Genomic DNA, 22,725 nt, shown 5'->3' on the forward strand with positions numbered 1-22,725 from the left:
CTGGGGGACTAGTGGCCTGAATGCCCTTCAGATCCTCTCACCAGGATGGCCATTTGCAGGGAAGGTCACCTCCTGCCCCCACATCCTGGCACCAGCCAGACATGTGCCTCATGGGAAGGTGGCACCCCCAGTTGTGGACAAATGTTTCATAGAAATACATTTAGCTCAGAGTCGGGGAACACTGCCTGGTGGTGGGAGTGAGTGAACTCTCTGTCTGGGAGGGATACAAGCCCTATGACGATTGGCTGGGGTTTGGCTCTGTCGTTGGCTCTGAGCCAGTTCTTGCTGGGCGGGGTCTGACTCTCAGCACCCACCCAGTGCTTGGGGACAGTGCTCTAGGCCCAGCTCCTGCCTCCATAGGTTCATGGTCCCCTGGGGCAGGGCTGGCAGCCGCCGAGAAGGCGTTCCAATCCCCTGCTCTCCTGCACAGGGCCCGTGAGGACGTGGCGGATGATAGCGGTGAGCTGATGGAGGAGCGGCCCCCGTTCCCGGCCATGACTGCACCCCTCGCCCAGCCAGAACGGGGCAGCCTGGGTAGCCTGGACCAGGTGGTGCGGCACTCACCCTCAGTTGACAGTGCCCGCAAGGAGCCGCGCTGGCGGGACCCGGAGCTGCCTGAGGTTCTGGCCATGCTGCAGCACCCTGTGGACCCCGTGAAGGCCAACGCGGCCGCCTACCTGCAGCACCTGTGCTTTGAGAACGAGGGTGTCAAGCGTCGCGTGCGGCAGCTGCGGGGGCTGCCTCTGCTTGTGGCCCTGCTGGACCACCCGAGGGCGGAGGTGCGGCGACGGGCCTGCGGGGCTCTGCGGAACCTCTCCTATGGCCGAGACACCGACAACAAGGCTGCCATCCGGGACTGCGGCGGCGTGCCCGCCTTGGTGCGCCTGCTGCGGGCCGCTCGAGACAACGAGGTCCGCGAGCTCGTCACAGGTGAGTGGCGCCCAGCTGCCCTGCATCCCCCAGGAAGAGAGGAGAGCAGGGCTCGGCCAGGGAAAGCACCCCATTTAGTCAGGCGTCCCAGCTGCCGGGGCAGGTTCCCAGTCTCTCTGCCTCTGACTTCGCTGCCACAGGTGGGGCTGGTGCCGGGCTCCTCAGGAGGCCCCCTCCTCACCTGGCCCCATGTCCCCATGAAAACTCCTCCGGGTCCAGCCTCCCTGGTCCCACCCCAACAGGGCAGTGGTGGAGATTGTGCCTTGTGGGACCCAAGTGGCCAGGCAGGGTCACGTGACCACCTCTTGGCATGGCCCCAGGAGTGGTAGTCCCACCTGCCCACGTGGCTGGGAAGGGGTGGGGAAGAGAAGGCACCTACTGTGTCCAGCCCCAGGTCCTTGCCAGTCCCTCCTCTGCATCCCATTCCCTCTGGGGCTCCCTCCCCAGCCGGGAGCCGCTGCTGGGCGCTATGTGCATGTCTTGCCCGGGCCAGGGCGGGCTCCTAGGGCCTCTCATGGCTTTTGTCACTACTACCTTCTGGTGTGAGCTGGGACACGACAGAGGGTGGGGCGGGTCCTGAGTGGGGTCAGGTGGGGAGGAAGGGAGGGCAGTGCCGTGGTCAGCACTGGCTGGTTGGTGGCACCCTACAGGCACACTCTGGAACCTGTCATCTTATGAGCCCCTGAAGATGGTCATCATTGATCACGGCCTGCAGACGCTGACCCATGAGGTCATTGTGCCCCACTCGGGGTGGGAGCGCGAGCCCAACGAGGACTCTAAGCCACGGGATGCTGAGTGGACAACTGTCTTCAAGAACACGTCAGGCTGCTTGAGGTGTGGGGGCCAGGCTCGGGCACTCCCCACGCAGCCGCCCAGGGCTATTCTCTGTCAAGGGGGCAGGAGCCGGCACCAGAGCCTGCGTGCACACCTGGGGACAGCTGTCTGGGGACTCCCACGTCCTCGTGTCCCAGATAACATGGAAGATGGCTAGCCGCCCCAGTCTTAGGAGTTTCAGAGCTATGTCACAATTTCTGTCGAGTCCTGAGAAAGGGGCCTGACTGGGGCTGTACTCATCCCCCAGGGCAGCCTCTGGACAAAGTCCGCCACCCTCTCAGGGGGTACCCCACAGCTCCAGTCCTACCCAGCTTCCACCCACTTTCCCATCACTGACGGCCAGGGGAGGGGGAGCCAGGACCCTCGTCTCTAGTCTGCCTTGGAGGCCTCATCCCACCTCCTTGTGACCTTTGCCCTCCCCTTCCTTCCCTGGGAGGCCCTGCAGAGACCACACAGGCAGTCCTGGGTCCCCATGGTCCTGCATGTCCACTGGGACGTGCTCCCATGGCCCTACAGGGTCTCAACCTCGGCAAGGCGGAGCCCAGAGCTGCCACTCGGGCAAGGGAAGCGCAGAGTTGCCTGTGCAGGGATTCAGGTCTCTGGACCCACTTCTGTCTCTTTCCAATTCAGCTGGGAGTCAGGGAAGCCAGGTGCCAGGCAGGGGCTACCTCCTGGGGTCCCAGTGGTCAGGCCACCACTGCTCCACATTCACTATGCTCCAGTCTGGTGTCATCTGCCCGCAGCCCCAACAGGGTGATGTCAGAGCTGTTTTGCAGATGAAGACAAGACCCCGAGGCCAGGTGGGGCCGGGGGAGTTCCCGTGGGAGCTGGGGTCACGGGGATTGCTCTTGGCCACCCAGGAACGTGAGCTCGGATGGTGCGGAAGCCCGGCGGCGGCTCCGGGAGTGTGAAGGGCTGGTGGACGCACTCCTGCATGCCCTGCAGTCAGCCGTGGGCAGGAAGGACACGGACAACAAGGTGGGCAGGGCAGGGCGGGTCCAGCAGATACCTCTCGGGCAGGATCAGTTTCAGCCTCCCACAGAGAGTTGGGGAGAAGGAGCAGGAACGGGGCCCAGGGGGCCTGAACCGTCTGGGTAGCACAGAGGGGCACAGGCATGCAGGTCTGTGGCAGTGCCCTGGGCATGGGCCACCTTGTAGTGGCCACAGTGTGCAGTGGGCTTGCCATGGAGCCCCAGACGAGGTCCTACATACAGTAGGCATTCCATCCTTTTTCTCCCTGGGCCCCTCCCTGGGGGTGCTCACCTGTGTGGGCCCCCTAGGTTAGGCTTCCCTGTCTACACTCCTGGTCCCCTCCACGCATGCTGGATGGGGCCATTCTTCCCTGGGAGGGTCAGCTGTCCCCAAGCCCACCTGGCCCTGCCCCACCAGCTTTCCTCTCCCCACAGTCTGTGGAGAACTGCGTCTGCATCATGCGGAACCTGTCCTACCACGTGCATAAGGAGGTACCCGGGGCTGAAAGGTACCAGGAGGCCGAGCCTGGGCCCCCCGGGAGTGCTGCGGGCCCCCAGCGCCTGAGGCGGGATGACGCCGGCTGCTTCGGTGGCAAGAAGGCCAAAGGTGTGTGAGTGGGACTGGGGTATCACTCTAGGAGGCTCTCCACACCCATGGCAGGCAGTCCTGCCTGGAGCCTGGAGCCCAGGCCTCCTGGAGCCCAGAGGCCACCTGGTCAGCTCCCGATGGGCAGGCGGGGAAGCAGGGAGCCAGGGAGGGTGTGCCACTCTGGGGCACACAGCAGACAGGCACAGCCTTCCCTCATCTGCACTGTGGGGCCCCCAGGGGAGGGCAGGAGGGACCCCAGGTGGTGTCTCTGTTAGTGCCTGGACCCGGTTCCTCAGCTCTGGGAAGGTTCTGTAGGCCCAAGTTGGGAAAGTGCTGAAGAGGATGCTGCCTCCTGGCGTTTGCAAAGCACCTGAAGACCTGAGAAGCCCTGAGGGCAGCACCCTCCCACCTTTACACCATCCACACCGCATTTGCCAGGTGCACGTTCCAGGGACCGACATTCCCTGGCACCTACCAGGTGGAGTCTGTGCACCGCCTTTACCTGCCCACCCATGTGGGTCTGTTCCGACCGCAGGCCTCCCCCTCCCTGCCCTACTTGTGGGCATTCAGTCCTCAGAAGTAATCGGGGTGAGGTTCCATGGCTGCCTGCTCAACCTAGGGTGTTGGAATTCGAGGCCTTCTGGGAGGGCATAGGGGGTACTGCCCGCTCAGGTTCGTCTCCTCTCTCCTGTGCTTCCTCCGGCTGCCCAGAGGAGTGGTTCCATCAAGGTGAGTCCCTGTTTGTCCTGCTGTCCAGGCCTGGCGGGTGCAGTGGGCACCAGGGAGGCACCCTCCACCCCATTGCTCAGACAGTCGTCTCCATGACAACTACAGGGTGTTCCAGCCTCAGGGCCCTGCCCCATCCCCTGTCCTGTCTCTGGGCAGCCATCTCCATGACAACTGTGTGGATGTGACAACGGCAGGAATGTCAGCCCTGGATTGGTTGGGAGGCCAAGGGGCTGTCCCTCTGTAACCTCAGACTCTGTTTCCTAGTGCTGGGCCTGGAGCTGGGGCAGAGCCAAGTGTGGGTAGGGCCTGGGGTGTGTCTGTCCCCAGGGGCACTAGGGAGCAGAGTCTGCCCCTCCGTGTGGCACAGAGGGACCAGACAAAGGCCCCATGAGACTGGGCAGGGCAGGGGCTCAGATCATCTGCACTCAGCTCTGCTGCCTTCCAAAGGAGGAGAGGCTCCCTCAGCTGAGATGGGGAGGGCAGCTGGAAGGTAGTGAGCTCCGCCTGAGGGTGGAGGTCTCTCCTAGCCAGCAGATCCTGGGACTGGGTTGTGGCCCCAGATGGGCAAGTTTCCCTGTGGGTGGGACTTTTGGCTCCAGCCCTGCCTTGCTGTGCAACCAGGCACGTCCTGTCTCTGCCAGCCCTTGGCTTCCATGTCTGTACCTACCTGCCACCCAGCCTGGGCTGCTGGCTCTGGGCAGCTGCAAGGAGGCCTTTGGGGGGTCTGCAGTGCAGCTCCCAGTACCTGGTGGGAGATGAGTCTTCACTGCTGGGGGCAGGGCTGGGACATCCCTAGGCCCCACTGCCACCACTGCCTTCCCCTGGCGACCTACCTGCCCGAACACAGAATGGTGTTCTGCTCTCAGGGCCTTGTGGTGCCCAGTCCTGGACATAGTGGTACTTTCTGGGCTCTGGGCAGGAAAGTGCTGTGCCCAGCCTTCCTGACACACACCTGCCCCCGTAGGGTCCACCTTACCTCCCCCTGCTCTTCTGTTCCAGGGAAGAAGGATGGTGAGATGGACCGGAAATTTGACACGCTGGACCTGCCCAAGCAAAATGAGTCCGCCAAAGGTGAGTGGGCGGAGGCGGAGTTCAGGCCTAGGCCTGTCCAGGTGTGAAGCTTTGTGCCACCACGCAGGCCTGAAGGGTCTTGGAGATCCGATGGGGAAACTGAGGCCCACAGGTGTGGGGTTCCTGGGGGACCATCCAGTCCCTGGGCACCTGCTGAGGGTTCAGAATCAGTCAGTACTATGGGTCACTTCAGGCAGGGTGGGGCGACAGAGGCACAGAGAGGCCAGGTGCTTGCCGGGTCACAGGCTGGCGGGGATTGGAGCCAGGTCCTCAGTGAAGGGCAGGGGCTGGCTGGGCAGGGCCTCTGGTGTCAGTCAAGGAGCTCGGGTTTATTCCAAAGGAGCTGGGAGGGTTGCAGTCAGATCCACTACAGAGGCCGGGCCAGGAGATGACCCTGACTCATGCAGGGCAGAGTGGTGCATCGTTCTTGTCCTGCATGTCTATGGACATGGAGTGTCCATGGGACACACACATAGACTCCATGTCTATGGAGTGCTGCTGTGTGTTGGCACCCTTCTGTGCACTAGGAATCTGGCCTGAGTAAGTGAGGTCCGTCCTGGTGAACGCCAGGCCACAGCCCACCCTGCAAGCCCAGATGCCCCCAAGCAGGGTGGAAGGGCCCAGCCGTGGGAGGTCTGGTGGGAAGTATCATAGGCAGAGGGACTAGCCTGTGCAAACACCCTGAGGGAGGGACACCCTGAGGGGGGAACGTGCTTGGGGCATTTGGGGAACGGGAAGCCCAGTGAGGCTGGAATGGAGGGAGCAGGGACAACATGAGGACGGGGGAGGAGCACAGGGACAGAGGAGAGGGAGATGTGTCTGGGCACAGACACATGTGGAAGACTCCTCGGCCCTCACCTCTGGAGCGTCATGGGCTAACTGCTGCCAGGCAGGGCCTCAGTTGATGAGAGACCAGGAGCTGTTGAGCTTGTCAGACAGGGAGGGCGGGCCCTGTTGCTAGGGAGTTTGAGTTGGATTGCTAGGGGAGCAGCCCTGGTTGCTCCCTCCCTCCCCACCCCAGGCCTCCTGGATGCTCCACTGCCAGCCAGGTCTAATCCCATTTTTTTGGCAGCAGGGTCAAGGGCAGAACGACCTCACCCAAACCCACTGCCTCCTCACTGAGCCTGTTCCTCTGTGAATGGGAATGCTTTTCCTCTTGGGTGGCCATAGGGTGCGAATACACTGGTGTTCAACATTCCCTGCCTGCATCCCACCCATTCCTGAGCCCCAGCTCACCCTTGCCCTGGGAGCACTGACTCTAGGAGTGGGGAGAGGGAGTGATGGGGAGGTCTGGGTGACCGTGGGCGCCGGTGCCCTGTGCCCAGGCTTTGAGCTGCTGTACCAGCCTGAGGTCGTCCGCCTCTACCTCTCCCTCCTCACCGAGAGCCGTAACTTCAACACCCTGGAGGCCGCTGCAGGCGCCCTGCAGAACCTCAGCGCCGGCAACTGGACGGTGAGAGGCCGGGTCTGGCAGGGAGAGGACAGAGGGAATCCGAGGCACCTCATTGGTCTCTGCCCCTGCCCTTGCCCAGGCGGAGAGGGAGGAGTTGGGACACAGCGCCTCCCCAAGGTCCAGGAGGTTCAGGGCGCAAGGACTGCAAGCGTTGCACCCTGGGCAGTGGGGGTGGAATTGAGCTGCTGGGGTAGGGCTTCCTCAGGAGGGTCCAGCTGGAGGGAGCAGTCAGGGCTCAGGTGGGAGGGTGCCCGGCGGGTGCAGCGCAGCCCCGCGTGCTGAGCACACTCCCTGCCGCCTCCACGGCTGCAGTGGGCCACGTACATCCGCGCCACGGTGCGCAAGGAGCGCGGGCTGCCGGTGCTCGTGGAGCTGCTGCAGTCCGAGACTGACAAGGTGGTGCGCGCTGTCGCCATCGCCCTGCGCAACCTCTCGCTGGACCGGCGCAACAAGGACCTCATCGGTGAGGGCGGCGGCGGGGCGAGCCGGGAAGCGGAACTGGGCGGGCGGCTCGGGGCCCGCCAGCGGGGCTGGAGGATGGGTGATTCAGGCGTCTGGCCGACCAGGCGCTCGTCCCAGCTGCGGGAGCTAGTGTCTTCCTGAACCGTCCCAAGGCCTCGCCCCCTGCGCACGGGGTCATCACGGGCATGACCCGGGCATCCTGGAGCTCCAGGCGGGGCGCCCCTCACCCGAATCCCGCCCCTTCCCGCAGGGGCGGGCAGAGGCCTGTCCTAGCACCCGACCCTGCCTTCAGGGAGCTACGCCATGGCCGAACTGGTGCAGAACGTGCGCGATGCGCAGGCTCCGGCGCGACCCGGGGCCCGCCTGGAAGAGGACACGGTGGTGGCAGTGCTCAACACCATCCACGAGATAGTGTCCGACAGCCTGGACAACGCGCGCTCGCTACTGCAGGCCCGTGGCGTGCCCACGCTGGTGGCACTTAGCGCCGCCAGGTGAGCCCGGGGCCTGGAATGGGCGGGGCCTGAGGAGGGCGGGGCGGACGCTGACTCCCGGCCTCCCGCAGCCAATCGGTGCGCGAGGCGAAAGCTGCGTCCCACGTGCTGCAGACCGTGTGGAGCTACAAGGAGTTGCGAGGTGCTCTGCAGAAGGATGGTTGGACCAAGGCGCGCTTCCAGGTGCGGCCTGCCCGGCCTCTCCTCTCTTACCTAGTCAGGCTGCGTCCCCCCAGGGAGCATCCGTGACCGCAACATCTGTTTTATGCCCCCCGCCCAGTCAGCTGCTGCTAACGCCAAGGGGCCGAAGGGAGCACCGAGTCCCGGAGGCTTCGATGACAGCACACTGCCGTTGGTGGACAAGAGCCTTGGTGAGGCCCGGGTGGGGGCGTGGGAACCGTCCGTGAGGTTCAAAAGTGGCTCCTCCATCTAGGTGCACTGGTGGTGACAAGGTGGAGGAAGGAAAAGGTCTTTTTCTGGGAGGATGGCCCCAGGGTGGGGGTCCCCTTTCCCTGCTAGGATTCCTCCTAGATCCTCTCCACTGGTGCCATCCACATGGGCACCCAGCTAGGGGTGGTGGTGCCAGCGGGCAGAGGCCCAGGGAAAGGGTGCAAAGATGTCAGTAACAGAGCACCCAGGGTCGCTGAGGCCAACCCTGCCATGCGTTTGTCCGCCCTGGTCCCCCTGCCACTGCTTGCAGCCAGCCAGCGCCTACTCTTGCCTTGCAGAGGGTGAGAAGCCAGGCAGCAGGGACGTGATCCCCATGGAGGCGCTTGGCCCAGGTGAGTGCAGGTGCGGGTCACTTGTTTCTAGTGTGGGGAAGTAAGAGGGGGCTCGAGATGGGCCAGGTGGTTTGCCCTGTGTCTTTGGAGCTGGGAAGGCCTTCCAAGGAGGTGCTGATTGGAAAAGACATTTGGTTTAGGGGTGCTCAGGGAGTAGAGGCGAAGCAGGGAGGGTGGTGCCCAGCTAGAGTCTCTAGTCAGCCAGCTGAGGGGAGGCTGCAGAGTTCTGAGTCGCCATGGGGGATCAAGGGAGAGCCTGCAAGGCCCACGGCTCGGTCAGGCAGGTGTTGTGAGAAGACCTGGCACAGGTGTCCAGGATGGGGCTGGGCTGGGCAGTGGGGGCCCCTCCAGATGCGCCCGTCCCAGAGGCTCCCTGCGCCTGGGCTGAGAGGGAGACTGCCTCCAGCAGTGCCTGCCCCTCAGAGTTCCCCTTGTGCCTGTACCCCATAGATGGGTACTCCACCGTGGACCGGAGAGAGCGGAGGGCTCGAGGCAGTGACCCTGCAGGGGAGGCCTCTGAGAAGGAACCATTGAAAGTAAGTGACCGTGGGCAGGTGCCCAGGGAGGTGGCATGTCTAGCGGTTGCCTGGAGAGGGGCCCAGACAAGACACTGAGCTTGGTCTGGGGTCGGCCTAGGGTGGTGCTCACCTGCAGGGCAGCTGGGCTGGGAGATGGAGCCCCAGGAGCATTCCCTTCTCATATTGAGCAGACTCCTTGGGAACCTCACATTGCAGTTATCTGTGGGTGTGGGTGGTTAGAAGTTACCAACTGGGAGCCAGGGGCGCGGGACAGAGGGTGCTGCCCTGCACGATGCACTGGGCAGGGGAGTCTGAGCAAGCGTGTCTGCACCCTTCTCTGCATGTGTGTGCGTAGGCAAGGGCCTGCCCTGGTCTTGCCTCCAGGGCAGCACCTGTCACCTGTTCTGCGCCAATCCCTGGGCCTTGGGCACAGCCCTCTGTGCATCGTCAAGTCACTGCATCTGTGGGAGCCCCACTGCCTCACCTCCCCTCCCTCTCAACCTCCTCTCATGCCCCCCCCAGCTCGGACCCACCCAAATGACCAGTGTAGCCCGATCCATCACTTCTGACTAACCTGCTCTGTTCTGCCTCTAATGCTCTCTTGCCCGCCGCTCCTCTGCTGCAGCCCGACCCCGTCAGGAAGGCCCCTCCTCCTGGGCCCAGCAGGCCGGCGGTCAGGCTGATGGACGCCGTGGGGGACTCTAAGCCTCAGCCTCAGCCCGTTGACTCCTGGGTCTAGCTTGCATGCCTGGTACGTTCTCTCCTCTGGTTGTTCGTCCCATCCATTCCCCTCCTTAGGGCAGGGGCTTCTCGTTTATCTCTGCTGGCTGCATGCTCTGCTCGCCCTGTGCGCTCCCTTTGGGACCCCGGCTGCGGCAGCCCAAGGCCCATCTGAGGGAAGGGCAGGCCGAGGTCTGAGAGGGGGAGGCCTCCCTGGGCCTGCAGCCCAGCTCAGGCACTGTGCCATCAGGGTCCAGAGAACATGAAGCCAGAGTAGGGATGGTGCCCCCACACCTTCAAATGCCCCAGGCACAGGGCCCTCTAGGACCAGGAAGTCGGGATTGGCCCACGCCACCCACAGCAGCTGTCTTGTCCACGCCTCTGTTCACCTAGTGTGTGGAGGCGGCCGCCTAGCCCCCTGGCCGTCCTGCTCAGCCTTCTCCATCCCGTCTCCCTCCTCAGGGCCCGAGCCCAGTCTTCTGTTCTTAGGGACCGGATCACGAAAAGAAGGGAGCTCCAGGGCCGGCCTGTGCAGACCCTGCCGCAGAGCTGGGAGCCCCCTGGTGGCAGCGGTTGGCGGGGCCTCTGGCCAGGGAGTCAGGGCCGGACATTCTGGACACGCCCCCTGGCCGCCCCCTCGCTCCCTCCCTCCTAACTCCCTAGGCCGGCTTAGCTGTTTACTGACTTGGTGCTGTGAGTGAGAGAGAGAGAGAGAGGGAGAGAAGGCGGTGGGGATGCGGGGGCGGGGCCCGGGGCGGCGGCAGCAGAGGGCGCCTGGCTTTGCTTTGGGGCCAATGGAATTGGGGAGTGTGCCCCAGCGTGTGCTGTGCTGTGGAGGAGCAGGGCGCGCGGCCCTGGGGACAGGCGGCTGTGCAGGGAGGGGCTCGGGGAAGGGGTTTGACTCCAGAGGGTGGAGGGGGTACCCTGGGCTCGGAGTCCCACCCGCATGGCAGGCAGACCAGGAATGTGGGGTGCCCAGGGGGCCGGCCTGGAGAGGCTCTGGAGGCAGTGAGATGGGGGTCAGGCTGTGCGACCCCCACCCTGCCCTTGACGCCTGGAACCCCGGTGCAGGGCAGGCCCTCCCCAGCGCCCCTGTCGGCAGGAGCCCTGAGTGGGCCTCCAGGACTGACCTTCCGCAGCAGTGGGGGACTGCTGTTCAGTGCCTGCTGTTTGTGACTTAAGATCAGAAGAACGCTGAAAAGGCATTGAAAACAAACCCAAAATAAGATCGTATTGGTAAACACCTAAATTTTTGTAAGAAAATTCAAAAATTAAAAAAAACCACCAAGGAAGTTCTGTCTTTGTGCCTCAGATCTCTCACCACATGCTGCTTGCTGCTCCGTTTGCCTGGTGGGAGTGGGCGGAGGTGGCCCCCGGGTGTCCCTCTGCTGTGTCAGCGGGGCTTCAGCACCTAGGCCCCATGGGTGTTTCCCCACGTGCAGCCCCCAGACTCGCAGCGATCCCTTTTCGACACGCGAGGAGGAGCGGGCCTGCTCTTGGTGGTTACTGGGCTGGAGCCCTGGGGTGGCGTCCTGGCCAGAGGCTGGTCTGGGCACGGGTGGGCTCAGACAGGACGCGAGTGATCCCTGGGGAGCCTCAGAGGTCTAACGACTGGGGGCCTTGGGGCTGGAGGGCCAGGGTCCAGGCTGGGGGCAGCTGTGGACTGAGGGGGACGCAAACCAGCTCCACCTCGTCACTTGCTGGCCGGGCAGCTGCAGAAGTGCCAGGGCTGGTCTGAGCCTACTCGCTGTCCCATAAACGGCCGAGCGGGGCTGGGGAAGATGCTTCCACTCAGTGTCCCACAGGGGCCCCGAGGGCTGGGCGCTGCTGCAGGGCCGGGTCCACCTTCCCCCAGTACCTGCCAGGTCAGAGCTGGCGGTGAGGGTTGCCAACTGCCCTGTTCCAGGGTCCTGGCGGGACAGCCCCCAGTGGGAGCTCAGCCCAGCCCAGGCGCCCCAGGGGATGTGACAGGCGCCCTGGGCCAGCCCGGCTGCAGGAGCAGTGCTGGGGCCGGGAGCCCCCGGGACCGCCCGCAGCATTCACATCCAGTCCCGGGGGCACCGTGTGTTTGGTGCCAAGCTGAGGACACCAGAGGAAGGAGGGAGCAGCGCAGCGGTGGAAAAGCAGCACCGAGTTGGTCTCTTCTAGCGAAATATTTAGTCTGTAATTTCTATTTTAGTACCGTTTAACCCTGATACTGGAATGTAAGATGATTAACAGCCGATTTTAGGAAAGAAGTTGCATTTCATTCTTAAGCAGGTGAAGAACTCAGGAGTCGGAAGCGTGGTGGGAGCAGTGGGTCACAGTGCCATCACTGAGGCATTGCTGCCACCTGGTGACGGCAAGCCTTGAGGACGGACTGTGAGTTTCCAGATGTTCCCGACTTGCCCCGACTTCCTGTGTCTACTGGATATATCGCTGCCCGAGGACGCGCCCCTGTAAGAAAGGGACGCTGGTGGGGGTGAGAGACACTGTCACGGGCACCGCTGGCCCTGATGTGGTCTTTAGAAGCAGATTTATTGCAGTGATTTTGTGCGGCGAGCGCTACACTGGGGCGAGCCAGTGGGAGAGCTCAGCGCGGCTGTGTGGAAGGGTCAGTGTGGGCAGGCCTTGGCCTCGCAGGCCTCAAGTGTTGCGTTGAGGACAGACTCCAGAACTGCGGAAGCAGGTTGGCAGCAGGGCAGCCATCGTGCCCTTCAGAAGCAGGCTTGGCAAAGGAGCCCAGCACAGGGTGGGAGGTCAAGGCTGCGCCGGGCTGTCTGGGCCCGTGTAGACGGCCTTCTCCAGGCCGTCCAACACCAACTGCGAGTATTCCAGGTACGAGGAGAAGTGTGTGCACTCGAAGCGGCTGCTCCCGCGCACATGTGCCAGGAAATCCGGTGCTCCTGGGACGATGACATTGTCGGCTAGCAACACTGTCCCTTTCCGTAACAGGCCACACTCCTGCAGGGGACAGGTGGTTGAAGGGGGTGAGGATCAGGGGTGACCAGTGAGCCCGCCCCTAACCAGGAGGGCAGGTGGGGGCTGCACACACTGGCCTGTGCCATGCCCCGGAGTCAGCCCCACCCCGGCTCCTGGGGTCACCAGGGTCTCCCACGGCCTTCCATCTCCTCCCTGGCAGTGACCACTGCAGGACAGGGCTGTGCTGAGCACTTGTTCCCCCTCCAGACCGTCAGCTCTGTGAGGAGGGATCTTTTCCTCCTCTGTTCCCTCTGGCCTCCCCAGCCCCTAGAACAGCATGTGGCAGGCACACAGTAGGTGCTCACGAAATGCTAGCTGGACAATGAGCGGAGGAGACGATGGGGGCAGGGTCCGGCCCACAATGGCACCTCAAGGCCAGTGGGTCCCTGGGTCACCCGGTGCCAGTAACACGTGGCTGCTCCAGGTGAGAGAGATGCCTGGTGCCTGTACGTGGGCTGCTGGCGGCGTCCCTGGAGGTTTAGTGCCACCTGACCGGGGCGACCCTGCAGGGCCAGGGGACAGCAGAGGGGCAGACCTCCGGACCCACAAGCCTGCCCCTCGGGGGTCCGCTCTGGACATCCCCACACTCCGGTATTTGAGGTGCCCCATCTCCACCGGGGCCTGGGCCTGGGCCTGGGCCTGGGCAGCTAGTTGGCGTTGGCAGGGCCTGAGCTCTGCAGAAGGAAGGAAGAGTGGCCGGACACAGCCAGGGGCAGCGACCTCCTGGGTGGGCAGTCTCTCGGAACGGGGGAAGGGCTGCGTAGATCACAGGAAGCCATGGAAAGAGAAACCGTGAGGGGACACGTTTGCCTGTGGGGGCGCGGCAGACCAGGCAAGGGACCCCCCAGTTGTCTCATCCCCTAGATTTGAGTTTAAACAACGGAGCTTTTTTTTACATAAACATAGAATGAAAGTTAAAAAAATAAACAATCCCAAACATTGAAAGCCAAATCCAACACGTGACCCCAGGTGTGACTCAGGCTGCAGGCAGGCCCACGTGGGGCACGTCCCAGTGTCCTAAACCCGTGGGGTCCTAACTCTGCCCCCTCCAAGAGGTGCCCGAGGATAGTCTCTGGGGGAGGGTCTGGGCTCTTGTGGGGGAAGCCGAGGGCCCTCTGGCCGGTGTCCTGGCAAACACACCCCTGTGAGGTCAGTGTGTGGGCATGGGATAGCCATGAGCCAGAGTTGGAACAGAAAGGACCACTGTGAATCACGGAGCGGTTGCTCTCCCGAAGAGAAAAGAAAGGAACTTCCCAGCATCTTTGCCAACGGACGGAGAAGAGAGAGCAGCCCCAGCCCCGGCCTCAGAGGGCAGCTAGGTCTGGGGCAGGAAATGCCCAAGGTGAGTCGGGAGCGGGCTCCAGCCTCCTACGGCCATGCTGAAGAACTCAGGAGGCACCGCTGGCCCCAGATGCGACAGTCGGTGGAGTGAGAGACCTCAGACACAAAACCCCACGGGTTACCACGAACAAAGGGACAAAGGGACGAAAGGAAGAAAGAAGCTGTGGTGGCCTTTGGAGGGTGCTGGGGCCCACCGATCCTCGAGGAAGCTAGACTTAAGGGGGAAGAAGGCAGCACCTATCCCACCTCTCCCCAGACACCACAGAGAGGCTGAGACCCACCGACGGGGCGGCCCCTACCCCTGCAGCCAGCGCCGAGGCACAACCCAGCCAGGGTGGGCGGCTCACCTCCAGGAGGAGCGTGTCCGGCAGGTACCGGTCCTTCCAGTGGTCGAGGAAGACCATGTCCAGTGTGTCCACGTCATACTTCTTCTTCAGCTGGGGGATGATGTCCTGGGAGGCCCCGAGGACAACGGTCACCTGGAACGGAGCTCCGTCAGGGCCCACACCCACAGCGAAAAACAGACCACCCCCCAGCACCCCTGCGAGGGTCCACCAACAGCTCTCTTTGGGGTTCTGGGCAGACAAGCGCCTTCTGCCCCCGTTCCTCGGGGGGCAGCCTCGGGAGTTGCCTGCTTTGTGGGTCGGGGCAGCGAGACCGCCCTCACGGAGCTGCTGCGGGTCCCGGGAAACCCCCCGAGATCCTGCAGCAGGATCCTTGTGGCCTTGAACTGTGCAGGGGCGTGCCCTGGGCCCCTCCCTCCCGCCTGTGCCCAGCCCCTGGAGCCTTAGTGTCCCTGTCTTTCTAGGGGCAGGTGCCACACCCTGTCCTGCAGGCCCGAGAAGTCCAGAATCTGCTGGGTGATGGCGGCGTAGTCAGGGTTGATCTCCAGGGTGAGCAGGCGGGCGCCAGGCGGCAGCAGGCGGGCCATGCGCACGGCCGAGTAGCCGCAATAGGCCCCCAGCTCCAGCAGCACGGAGGGGCGCTGCTCCCGCACCACTGCGTCCAGGACCTGGCCTGTGGGGCACAGGAGGGGTGAGTGCAGGCAAGGGAGGAGACCCACTCCGAGGCCTGGCCCTGCGCCTCCCAAGTGAGCAACAGCCTCTCCCGATGCCTGGCCCCCAGCCCTACCTGAGGCCCCCAACACTGCCCCGAGGTCCCCAGGTCTCCTGCGATTGCCCCCAGCCCTCCTCTGAGGCCCTCCGCCCTTCCCGGAGGCCCCCCAGCTCCCCCAGAGGTCCCCAGCCCTCCCCAGATGACCTGCAGGCCTCCCTGAGGCCCCCAGGCCTCCCCAGATGGCCCGTAGCCCTCCCCACAGGCCCCCTGCCCTCCCCCAAGGCCCTGGTCCCATGCATGCACCATCCAACCTCCCCAAGTCCCTCGGCCTCTGCGCCTTTGCACACCCTGGTCCCTTTCTCTTTTCCACAATTCCTGGCTGACCCCAACTCATTCTAACCCAGAGCTGTCCCCATGGGCTACCCTCAGGCCTCCCTGGCTCCTTTGAGCCGAACACTGTCAGAGGCTCTGAGGGGGCTGGACAGTGGCTGTCACGACTGTGCCCAGGGCCCAGGGCCTGACTGCAGAGAGAGCAGCACAGCGCATGCTCACGCCCCAGGCTGGAGTCCAGAGGTCAGGAGGCAGCCCTGGGGGAGGGCCAGTGCCTGGGCCAGGCAGAGTCCCAGTAGCTATGCAGACCCTCATGGCCGACAGGGACACCTGGGCACCCAGAGCCCGCCCTGCATCAGCACCCAGGGCTGCCGGATGGTGTACAAGTGCGGGGCATACTTAGAGCCCCTGCTGTCACCTCCCACTGGTGTGGGCTGAGTTGGTCTGTGGCAAAGAGGGGACTCTGAACAGTGGCCTCCTGGGCAGTTTATCAAAGTCCCTCCCTCCAAAGGGGACAATGATGTGGGTGTCGGGGCCTCAGCCCAAGCTTTACTCCTGGCAGGGGAGAGGGAGGCTGGGCCAGAGACTTGGGGCTCCAGGCCTCCAGAGGAGCCCCCACCCCAACACCCAGAAATGGGGCGATAAGAGGCCTCTCCTCTCTGGGCTGTGCTGCCCGGCCTGAGGCCTGTTCCCGTGTGCACCACCTGCTGCTGGGCACCCACCTTTCTTGTCCCCCACATTCATGGCCCATTCCTTCTGCGAACAGTAGGCGTCAATGGTCTCGAGCACACTCTGCGGGTCCCCGGCCACCGCGTGCTGCAGCACATGGCGCAGGATGCGCTGTTCCTTCTTGTCGCCCCTGAGCCAATTGTGGAGGGACTGCAGGACCAACTCGTTCCAGAAGAGGAGGAACCAACCCCAGCGTCGCAGGAAGAGCACTAGAGCCAGCAGCGCCAGGCCCAATGAGAAGGCTGCCAACAGCATGGGTGTGGCCTCTGGCATCTGAAGTAGGGGAGGGGTGGCGTGGGGAGGAGGGGATGGAGGGGGAGGAAGGGAACCCAGGGCAGGGTGCCAGGCTTCAGTGCTTGGTGGCTGGCCAGGCAGCCCCACAGCCAGTGCAGGGGCTCAAAGCCCCTGGTGTTAGTGCAGACCTGCCCCTCCCGGCTCACCCACCCTCTCCTCAGTTTGGGGGTGCTACCACTGCCTCCCTTGTGCTGATGTGGCCCCAAGGTTCAAGGAGCCAGCCACATGCCCCAGTTACCTAGCTCATGTGAGCCCCGGTAGAGTGCAGCCCCACACACAAACAGCTTCCCGCCCCTGCGGCTGCGCCCTGGTGCACGGAGCAGGTGTACCTGGGGGAGTGCAGATCACAGCACCCCTCACTGGGCGCTTTCCCCCACAGCCGGGGGTCAGCCGCTGCCTGAGCGAGGGGCACAGCTGGCCTGGGCAAGGATGCACCGCACGGGGGAGGCCCGGCCCATGTGCAGCTCCCTCGGGCGCTCACACAGAACAGTCCGGGAGACTCCTGAGGTCCTTTAAGTGAGCTTTCAGGTAAGGACACAGGTGGCCCGCAGGCCAGGCGCATCGGTCACAGACGAAGTCGCCCCTCCCTTCAGGGACAGCCCCACGTGGAGCATCTGTCCCACGATAACAAAGGGAAGCCCGGCCGCCTGCACCACAGTGAGCGAGACACACCAGTTGGCGTCAGCCGGCTACTGCTGCAGCACGACCTCCCCGGCAAGCAACACCCAAGGCAGGTAGCTAGGGTGCAGCCAGACAGGGCTGGACTCGGGGCCCCTGAGACACGGGCAAGGCTGAGCCGCATAGACCTGGGACGCCGGCTAGCACAGCAGAGTTCACCAAGTGCAGGGCAGATGCCACGTCGCCTGTTTACACAAGGCAGAGTGGACACGTGTCAGCAGGTCAAAGTCTGCATGGGCTATGGGCCCGAATCCTCGGCCCACACCCCTCCCTGCTCCCAGGGCCACCCTACCTTCAGAGCGACTTTCCCAGCCCGCTCCTGCCCTCTGAGCTGCAGGTGGGGTCTGCACGCTCCTTCTCTGAGCTCAGCAGCAAAGCTGATAGAATTTGTGCGGAGTTCTCTTGCCTCTAGTTAACCATGAACAGAATCCATAACCTGAAAATGACCAGGGTCCAGATATCCGGGCTCCCTCCCCAGAGGCCAGCCTCGTCCTCCACCTTTCCCTCCCGGGAGGAGAGCTCGGAAGGCCCCGAAAAGCCGGTGACACATCACCTCGAGTGTCCCCCAGCCCGGGACACCGGGAACGGTCTCTCTGCTCATCGTCTGCGCTGCCCTCCTGACACACGTGCACCTGTGCCTTAGGAGAAGCAGGAGAGATGAATGAACCACTCTGCTCAAGCCATATTTCCAGGAGAGCAATTATAAATTTGGAAGTGACACGTAAGACCAAGGGCTAGTTACAAAGAGCACATGGAAGTCAACGAGACAAAGGGGATCCAAGAGAAAAACGGGCCACGGCGGCAACTACACAGCTCACAGAAGAAGGCCAGAGGCCCCGCCAGGCGCGGGAAACCGGATACAGGCCTTGGCCGCCCGCACGGGGTGCCCTGCCTGGGTGGGCCCCGGGCCCCACCACCGTGAGGGAGTGTGAGCCTACGGCCTTTCTGGAGGGCCGGCATGCAGCAGTCCTGCTGCCAGAGCGAGCGCCAGGTCCTTGCTGGGAAAGGGCCGCCACGGGGCAGGACGCACCACGACCCAGGAGGTGGGGAGGGGAAACATGAGGAGGGGGCCCTTTCGGTGGCTAAGGACAGAGCGTCTCTCTTCTAGGGACACAAGACGGGGCAAGTGACCGGAAACTTCCACCGTGCTCCTGTCTGCGTGTTACACGTCCTGAGGACACACCTGTGTTGCTTTACTTCCTTACTATTATCACAGTAGTGGCGTTTGGGAGGTGGGGTAGTGGTCCCCTTTGTTCGTTCTTGGTATTTTTAAAAAACCTAGTAAATGTTGGAAACGAATCTCAAAAACAAGATAGAATATTCCGCTTACAGGGCACATTACTAGGTGGGCCCTGGAGTCGTGAACTATCAGTTCCCATCCCCATATGGTGAGCTCCGTAAGAATTGGGCTTTCAAATCACTCTTCTCTAGGTCTGCCTGTCCTTCACTTTGCCCGGCACCGTGTCCCTCCGGAATGATGGAGGGCGCAGTCAGCAGGGCCACGGCACGGCGGGAGGGCCAGCGCTGCGCGCGACGAAGCCCCTCTCCTTGTCCCGTCAGGAGGTGGCACGGTTGGAGGGGCAGGGCAGCTCCAGCCGGGGCGGCCGGGGGCCCCGCCGCACACGGTGAGTGCGATGCTCCTGGCTCGCCCACCATGCTCTTCTCCCTGGCCCCCTCCAGGGCCCTTCTGGGACAGGTCACAGGGCTCAGGGAGACACTCTGAGCCCCCCATGCGCTGCCTGGGGGAAGGGGCTTCACTGCCCACCTCCCCTGGTCCTCCAGGGACTCAGGGGAGAGTCCTGAGATTCTCATGTGAGCGTGAGGGACTGTGTGCTCCTGGCCCCCAGCCGAGCGCTGGCCACTGCCCACACTGGCTGCTGACTGCCCCCTCCCACCCCGGGGGTGAAGGCGGGCCTCCCAGACTGCAGGCCCCGCTGCCTCAAACTGCCTTGCTCTGCATTGCCCAGCTGTGCTGAGGCCACAGCCACCTCCCGGAGAGAGAGCTGGGTGTCCTGAGCATCCCCACTGCCCCAATCACAGCTGACCCTGTCTAGGCACCTGCTCCTTGGGGGAACAAAACCGCAGGGCCAGCCACCTTCAGGTCGATGGGCTAGTGAGCTAGCAGTAGGGCTGGCTGTCTCGACTCCGGGCGGAAGGCAAGCCTCAGAGCGCCGGGAACATTCTGGGGCAATAGCGGCAGGCTGGCCAGGATCCCTGTGGGGAGGACAGAAAGGATGGGGGCAGAACAGTGAGCGTCCAGGGAGGGACGGTCGGCCATCTGCCCTGCAGGACAGCCGTGCACGACAGAGCCCAAGAGCTTGGCAACTGGGAAGGTCCTGGCAGCTCATGGGCACCGGGAGCAAAGCCCCAGCAGCTCCTGGTTCCAGCCCTGCCCTGCAGGTGAGCTGGACGTGACCACCTCGTGTCACCCTCCCAGGGCTGGATGGTGGCGCCCGCAGAGACCTTTGTCTCGCCTCTGGTCTCTGCTCATCTGTGCGTCTGGTGGTGATTCTGACCCCCGATCCGGTGCTGAACAAATGCCTGCTGAGGCGCAGTGAGGGCAGACGCTGAGTCTCCCAGTGGAGGGTGCTCTTGGAAGCTGGGCGAGGGCCAGGCTGCTTCTGGAAGGAGCCTCCTGGGCTGGGAGTCCTTCTTGGCTCCTGGGGAAGCTCTTTGTCTCTCTAGTGGATCCTGTGCCTCCCACAGGAGCTTCTCAGTCGGCCAAAATCCCCTTCTTGCACCCCTGCTGAGTATGTGCCACCATGGTGCTAAGTCCGTCCCTCCCTTTCCGGTCGGCATGACTTTACTAAGGATAATTGGGAACTGCAGTGGATCTTTGGGAAACTGAAGCTCTCCCCGAAGTGGCTCCTGAGACCTCTCCTTTCATCACCTCTGCTCCTCCTCCTCCTCTACCACCTCCCATCCTCCCTCCAGCCCCAGCGCAGCCTCTGATGTGTCCCCCTCAAGCTCCCTGCTCCCCACCCCTCTGGCCACCCTGCCACACCTTCCCTTCCCGCCAGCCCCTCAGCTCCCAAAGTCACTGGAGCTTTGGGCCCCCTGCCCCATCGGGTGCTCGCAAAGGTTACAGGGACCCCCCAAAAGCAACCACCTGAGGCTGAGAAAGAAAACAAAAGTGAATTGGAAACAGACATTTCTTCAGTCCACCGCCTCCATAAGATTATATATCAGGGCACAAAAATCTTAAAGGTCTCCTCCACAATTACAGGTGGAAAGCTGTAAGCCCTCATGTTGAGCTAACCTGCTCCATCCGTCAGAAACACAATTCAAATAAAAATATAAAATGGAGCAAAGACAAGGTCCACATCTCATACAAACTAGCGAGTTTTCTATAATTGTATTTATGTGTGACGCATGGCTAAATTTTTAAGTGAAAAGCATCAGACCTCTACTTGCATGTGTCTGTATGTTTACGTATGCATATATGTTATATACATGATATTTCCCTACCTCCAGATTGTGTTACCAAATTAATTTATAAAATCCCTTAAAGGAGTTTTATCGTAACTGGCTTAGAGAGAAATAAGCGCTTATATAAATTCCTAAAACTCCCAGAAATATAAGAACCAACTCAACTGTTTTTCAAGTTCACATAATTTGGGCCAATCTTTAGTAAATAAGACTAGCATAATATTGTTGTTTTAATAAAACAGGTATATCTTCAGAGCTGTCGACATTAACTAGTATAATGCAAACATACATTTCTATTCTACTTGGTTCACTAGTCAAATAAGCTAACATATCTATTAGATGTTTATGACTGTACCAATGATAACTTTGATTTTAATCAAGCAAGAGGGGGACCTGACCAAGATCGCTCCCTGACCAGACCCTAACCAGGCTCCTCAGAGCCTTCTTCTCAACTAGGCCTCAACCCTGTCTTATAAGGACTCGAACAAACACTCACATGGTGTCCAACAGCTGAAGGCCACATCCCTAGGATGACCCCTGGCCCCTTAAGGCGCCCACCTGAGAAAACTCTAGACTGACAGAAGTGACTGCTCCAGCTAACACCTGAGGACAGGACCCCGTCTCCCAGCCTCTGTGGGAAGGGAGGAGCCTAACTTCCAGAAGCGCCAGTCAGCAAACCCAGATGGGTGTCACATGAACCAACACCCCGCTTCTGCTTTTTGCAATTTTCACTTCCCAGACCTTCTCAAGCCCCCTGTTCCCCCTGCCTACTCCCCAGTCCTCCCTTTAAAACGCCCGGTGCCTCTGAGCAGACAGGAATGGAGCTCAGCTCTTTCCCCTGCTGCCAGCAGTTACTGAATCAAATCTGTCCTTACCACCCTAGCTAGTGTCCCGCCGTGTTTGCCTGCGACCCTGCTCTCCTCACCGGCCCTGCAGTGCCCCTCAGAGCCCCTCTAGGAGTTGGGAGGCAGCAGCCACTCAGGGAAGCTCAGTCTCAGGCAAAGGTGGGAAAAACCTGAAAGACTGATCTGTCAGCAGGGCAGGCTTGGGGTGACTTCCTCTTTGCCTACATTCTCACTGGGCATGAGGCCACACCACCCAGACCCAGTCCTGTGGGGTCTTGGGCTCCGGTCATCCCCTTCCTGATGGGGCCGCTGTTCCCCCGAGAGGAAAGGCCTGGGGGTACCCCAAGGACTCCAAGAGGGAACCAGTTGGGGAGATCACTGCGCCCCTCCTCCAGGCCCCACAATTCTGCCACTCCCAGGAGCTGATCCCAGCAAAAGACCAATGTGACCCTCCCAAGGGACAGACCCCCAACGTCGGGGTCTGGATCCCCACGGGATGCCGGCTCCCCCATCCAGTGTTGACCCCTACCCCCAAGTCGGATCTTCCCACTCCAGCACAGACCTCCCACTCCCTCGACCCAGTCTAGTGCCCCCCGCCCCTGTCCGGAGACCCCGCCCCAGGTCGGAACCTCCCCCCACGCCAATTTCCCACCCTATCGGAGCTCCTTACCCCAGGGCAGATCCCCAGATCCCCCGCCCTAGATCAGATCCCCCACCCCGGGTCCGCAGATCCCCGCCCCAGGTGGGGTCCCCTCACCTCCGTCCAAACTCCTCACTCCCCAGCCGAGGTCGGAGCCCCCGCTCCAGGTCGGATCCCCTCATCCCGGTCCGAATCCCCACCCCCTTCCGAATTCTTCACTCCAGGTCGGATCCCCCGCCCCAAGTGCCACCCTCCCCTGTCCAGCACCGCCCGCCCGGCGCACTCACCTCGCTCCGGGCCGCCGTCCCGACTGCGGCCGGAGCAGGCAGCGCGGCGGGCAGCCCCGGACGCCGGGAGGCCCCGCGGGACGGCGGCGATGGCGGCGGCGATGGCGGCGGCGATGGCGGCGGCGCTGCGGGGACCCGGCGCGCGCTTCCGGTGGCCGACGCGGGCCGTGGCGGGCGGGGTGCGGGGCGCGGCAGGTAGGGCGGGGCCCGGGGCGGGGGTGTGCCCTGGGGGTGTCCTGCTGGGTAGAGTGTCCTGTGCTCGGCCCCTCCAGCCCAGTATTAACTATATTCTGACGGCGATGGTGGTGGCTCCGCTCCTGAGGCTACCAGGCACCATCTCCTGCACAGCCCACTGGCCAGACCTGACCACCTCCTGCCCAAGACCCTAGTGGCCACACAGCAGGTGCTCAGTACATGCACACGCAGAGAATCAGTGAGGGGACGCTAGGGCACCAGAGTCTCTGAGCACCACTCTGCGGGTGCCCTGGGGGAGGGGAGGATCTGCGGCTCATTCTCCTGGAGCCTCCAAGGGACACTGACCAAACCAGGACAATAATCACGTAACCATAGCACCAGGTGCCACCA

General features: G+C 62.7%; 3 protein-coding genes across 20 annotated transcripts in view; 2 read left to right on the forward strand and 1 right to left on the reverse strand.

The window, feature by feature from the left end:
• The window catches only part of ARVCF (ARVCF delta catenin family member), a 49,497-nt gene extending 38,655 nt beyond the window's left edge, over positions 1–10,842 (forward strand). For 6 of the 8 annotated variants that reach the window (XM_014796735.2, XM_087423709.1, XM_087423707.1 and 3 more), the window contains 14 exons: positions 431–930; positions 1,581–1,764; positions 2,625–2,742; positions 3,171–3,342; positions 5,053–5,124; positions 6,450–6,577; positions 6,890–7,040; positions 7,332–7,530; positions 7,602–7,713; positions 7,811–7,901; positions 8,259–8,312; positions 8,763–8,848; positions 9,456–9,581; positions 10,013–10,842. In XM_014796735.2, the coding sequence (XP_014652221.1) occupies positions 431–930; positions 1,581–1,764; positions 2,625–2,742; positions 3,171–3,342; positions 5,053–5,124; positions 6,450–6,577; positions 6,890–7,040; positions 7,332–7,530; positions 7,602–7,713; positions 7,811–7,901; positions 8,259–8,312; positions 8,763–8,848; positions 9,456–9,569 (1,981 nt within the window). In that variant the 3' untranslated portion in view covers positions 9,570–9,581; positions 10,013–10,842. The other 2 variants (XM_087423708.1, XM_087423712.1) reach the window with 2 other exon arrangements.
• Positions 10,843–12,048: 1,206 nt separating this feature from the next.
• Positions 12,049–22,263, reverse strand: COMT (catechol-O-methyltransferase). 10 transcript variants are annotated; one of them, XM_087423718.1, is made up of 7 exons: positions 22,141–22,229; positions 19,035–19,153; positions 17,493–17,577; positions 15,961–16,240; positions 14,676–14,869; positions 14,200–14,331; positions 12,049–12,493 (listed from the first exon to the last, which is right to left on the reverse strand). In XM_087423718.1, exons 3-7 carry the CDS (start codon positions 17,538–17,540, stop codon positions 12,290–12,292), a joined length of 858 nt encoding a protein of 285 aa, XP_087279844.1. In that variant the 5' UTR covers positions 17,541–17,577; positions 19,035–19,153; positions 22,141–22,229; the 3' UTR covers positions 12,049–12,289. The 10 variants fall into 10 exon arrangements, with proteins under 10 accessions (XP_087279844.1, XP_087279852.1, XP_087279843.1 ...); XM_087423726.1 differs by having other exon boundaries at positions 18,998–19,153; XM_087423717.1 differs by lacking the exon at positions 22,141–22,229 and adding an exon at positions 21,971–21,986 and having other exon boundaries at positions 18,998–19,153.
• TXNRD2 (thioredoxin reductase 2) overlaps positions 22,183–22,725 on the forward strand; it is a 57,678-nt gene continuing 57,135 nt past the window's right edge. The window contains exon 1 of one of the 2 annotated variants that reach the window (XM_087423715.1): positions 22,183–22,335. In XM_087423715.1, the coding sequence (XP_087279841.1) occupies positions 22,230–22,335 (106 nt within the window). In that variant the 5' untranslated portion in view covers positions 22,183–22,229. The remainder of the gene's footprint in view (positions 22,336–22,725) is intronic. The other variant, XM_087423714.1, reaches the window with a different exon arrangement.

Source organism: Ceratotherium simum, chromosome 35, assembly GCF_057802395.1.
Source record: "Ceratotherium simum simum isolate JZ-2026a chromosome 35, ASM5780239v1, whole genome shotgun sequence".
In the NCBI taxonomy this organism is placed as follows: Eukaryota; Metazoa; Chordata; class Mammalia; order Perissodactyla; family Rhinocerotidae; genus Ceratotherium; species Ceratotherium simum.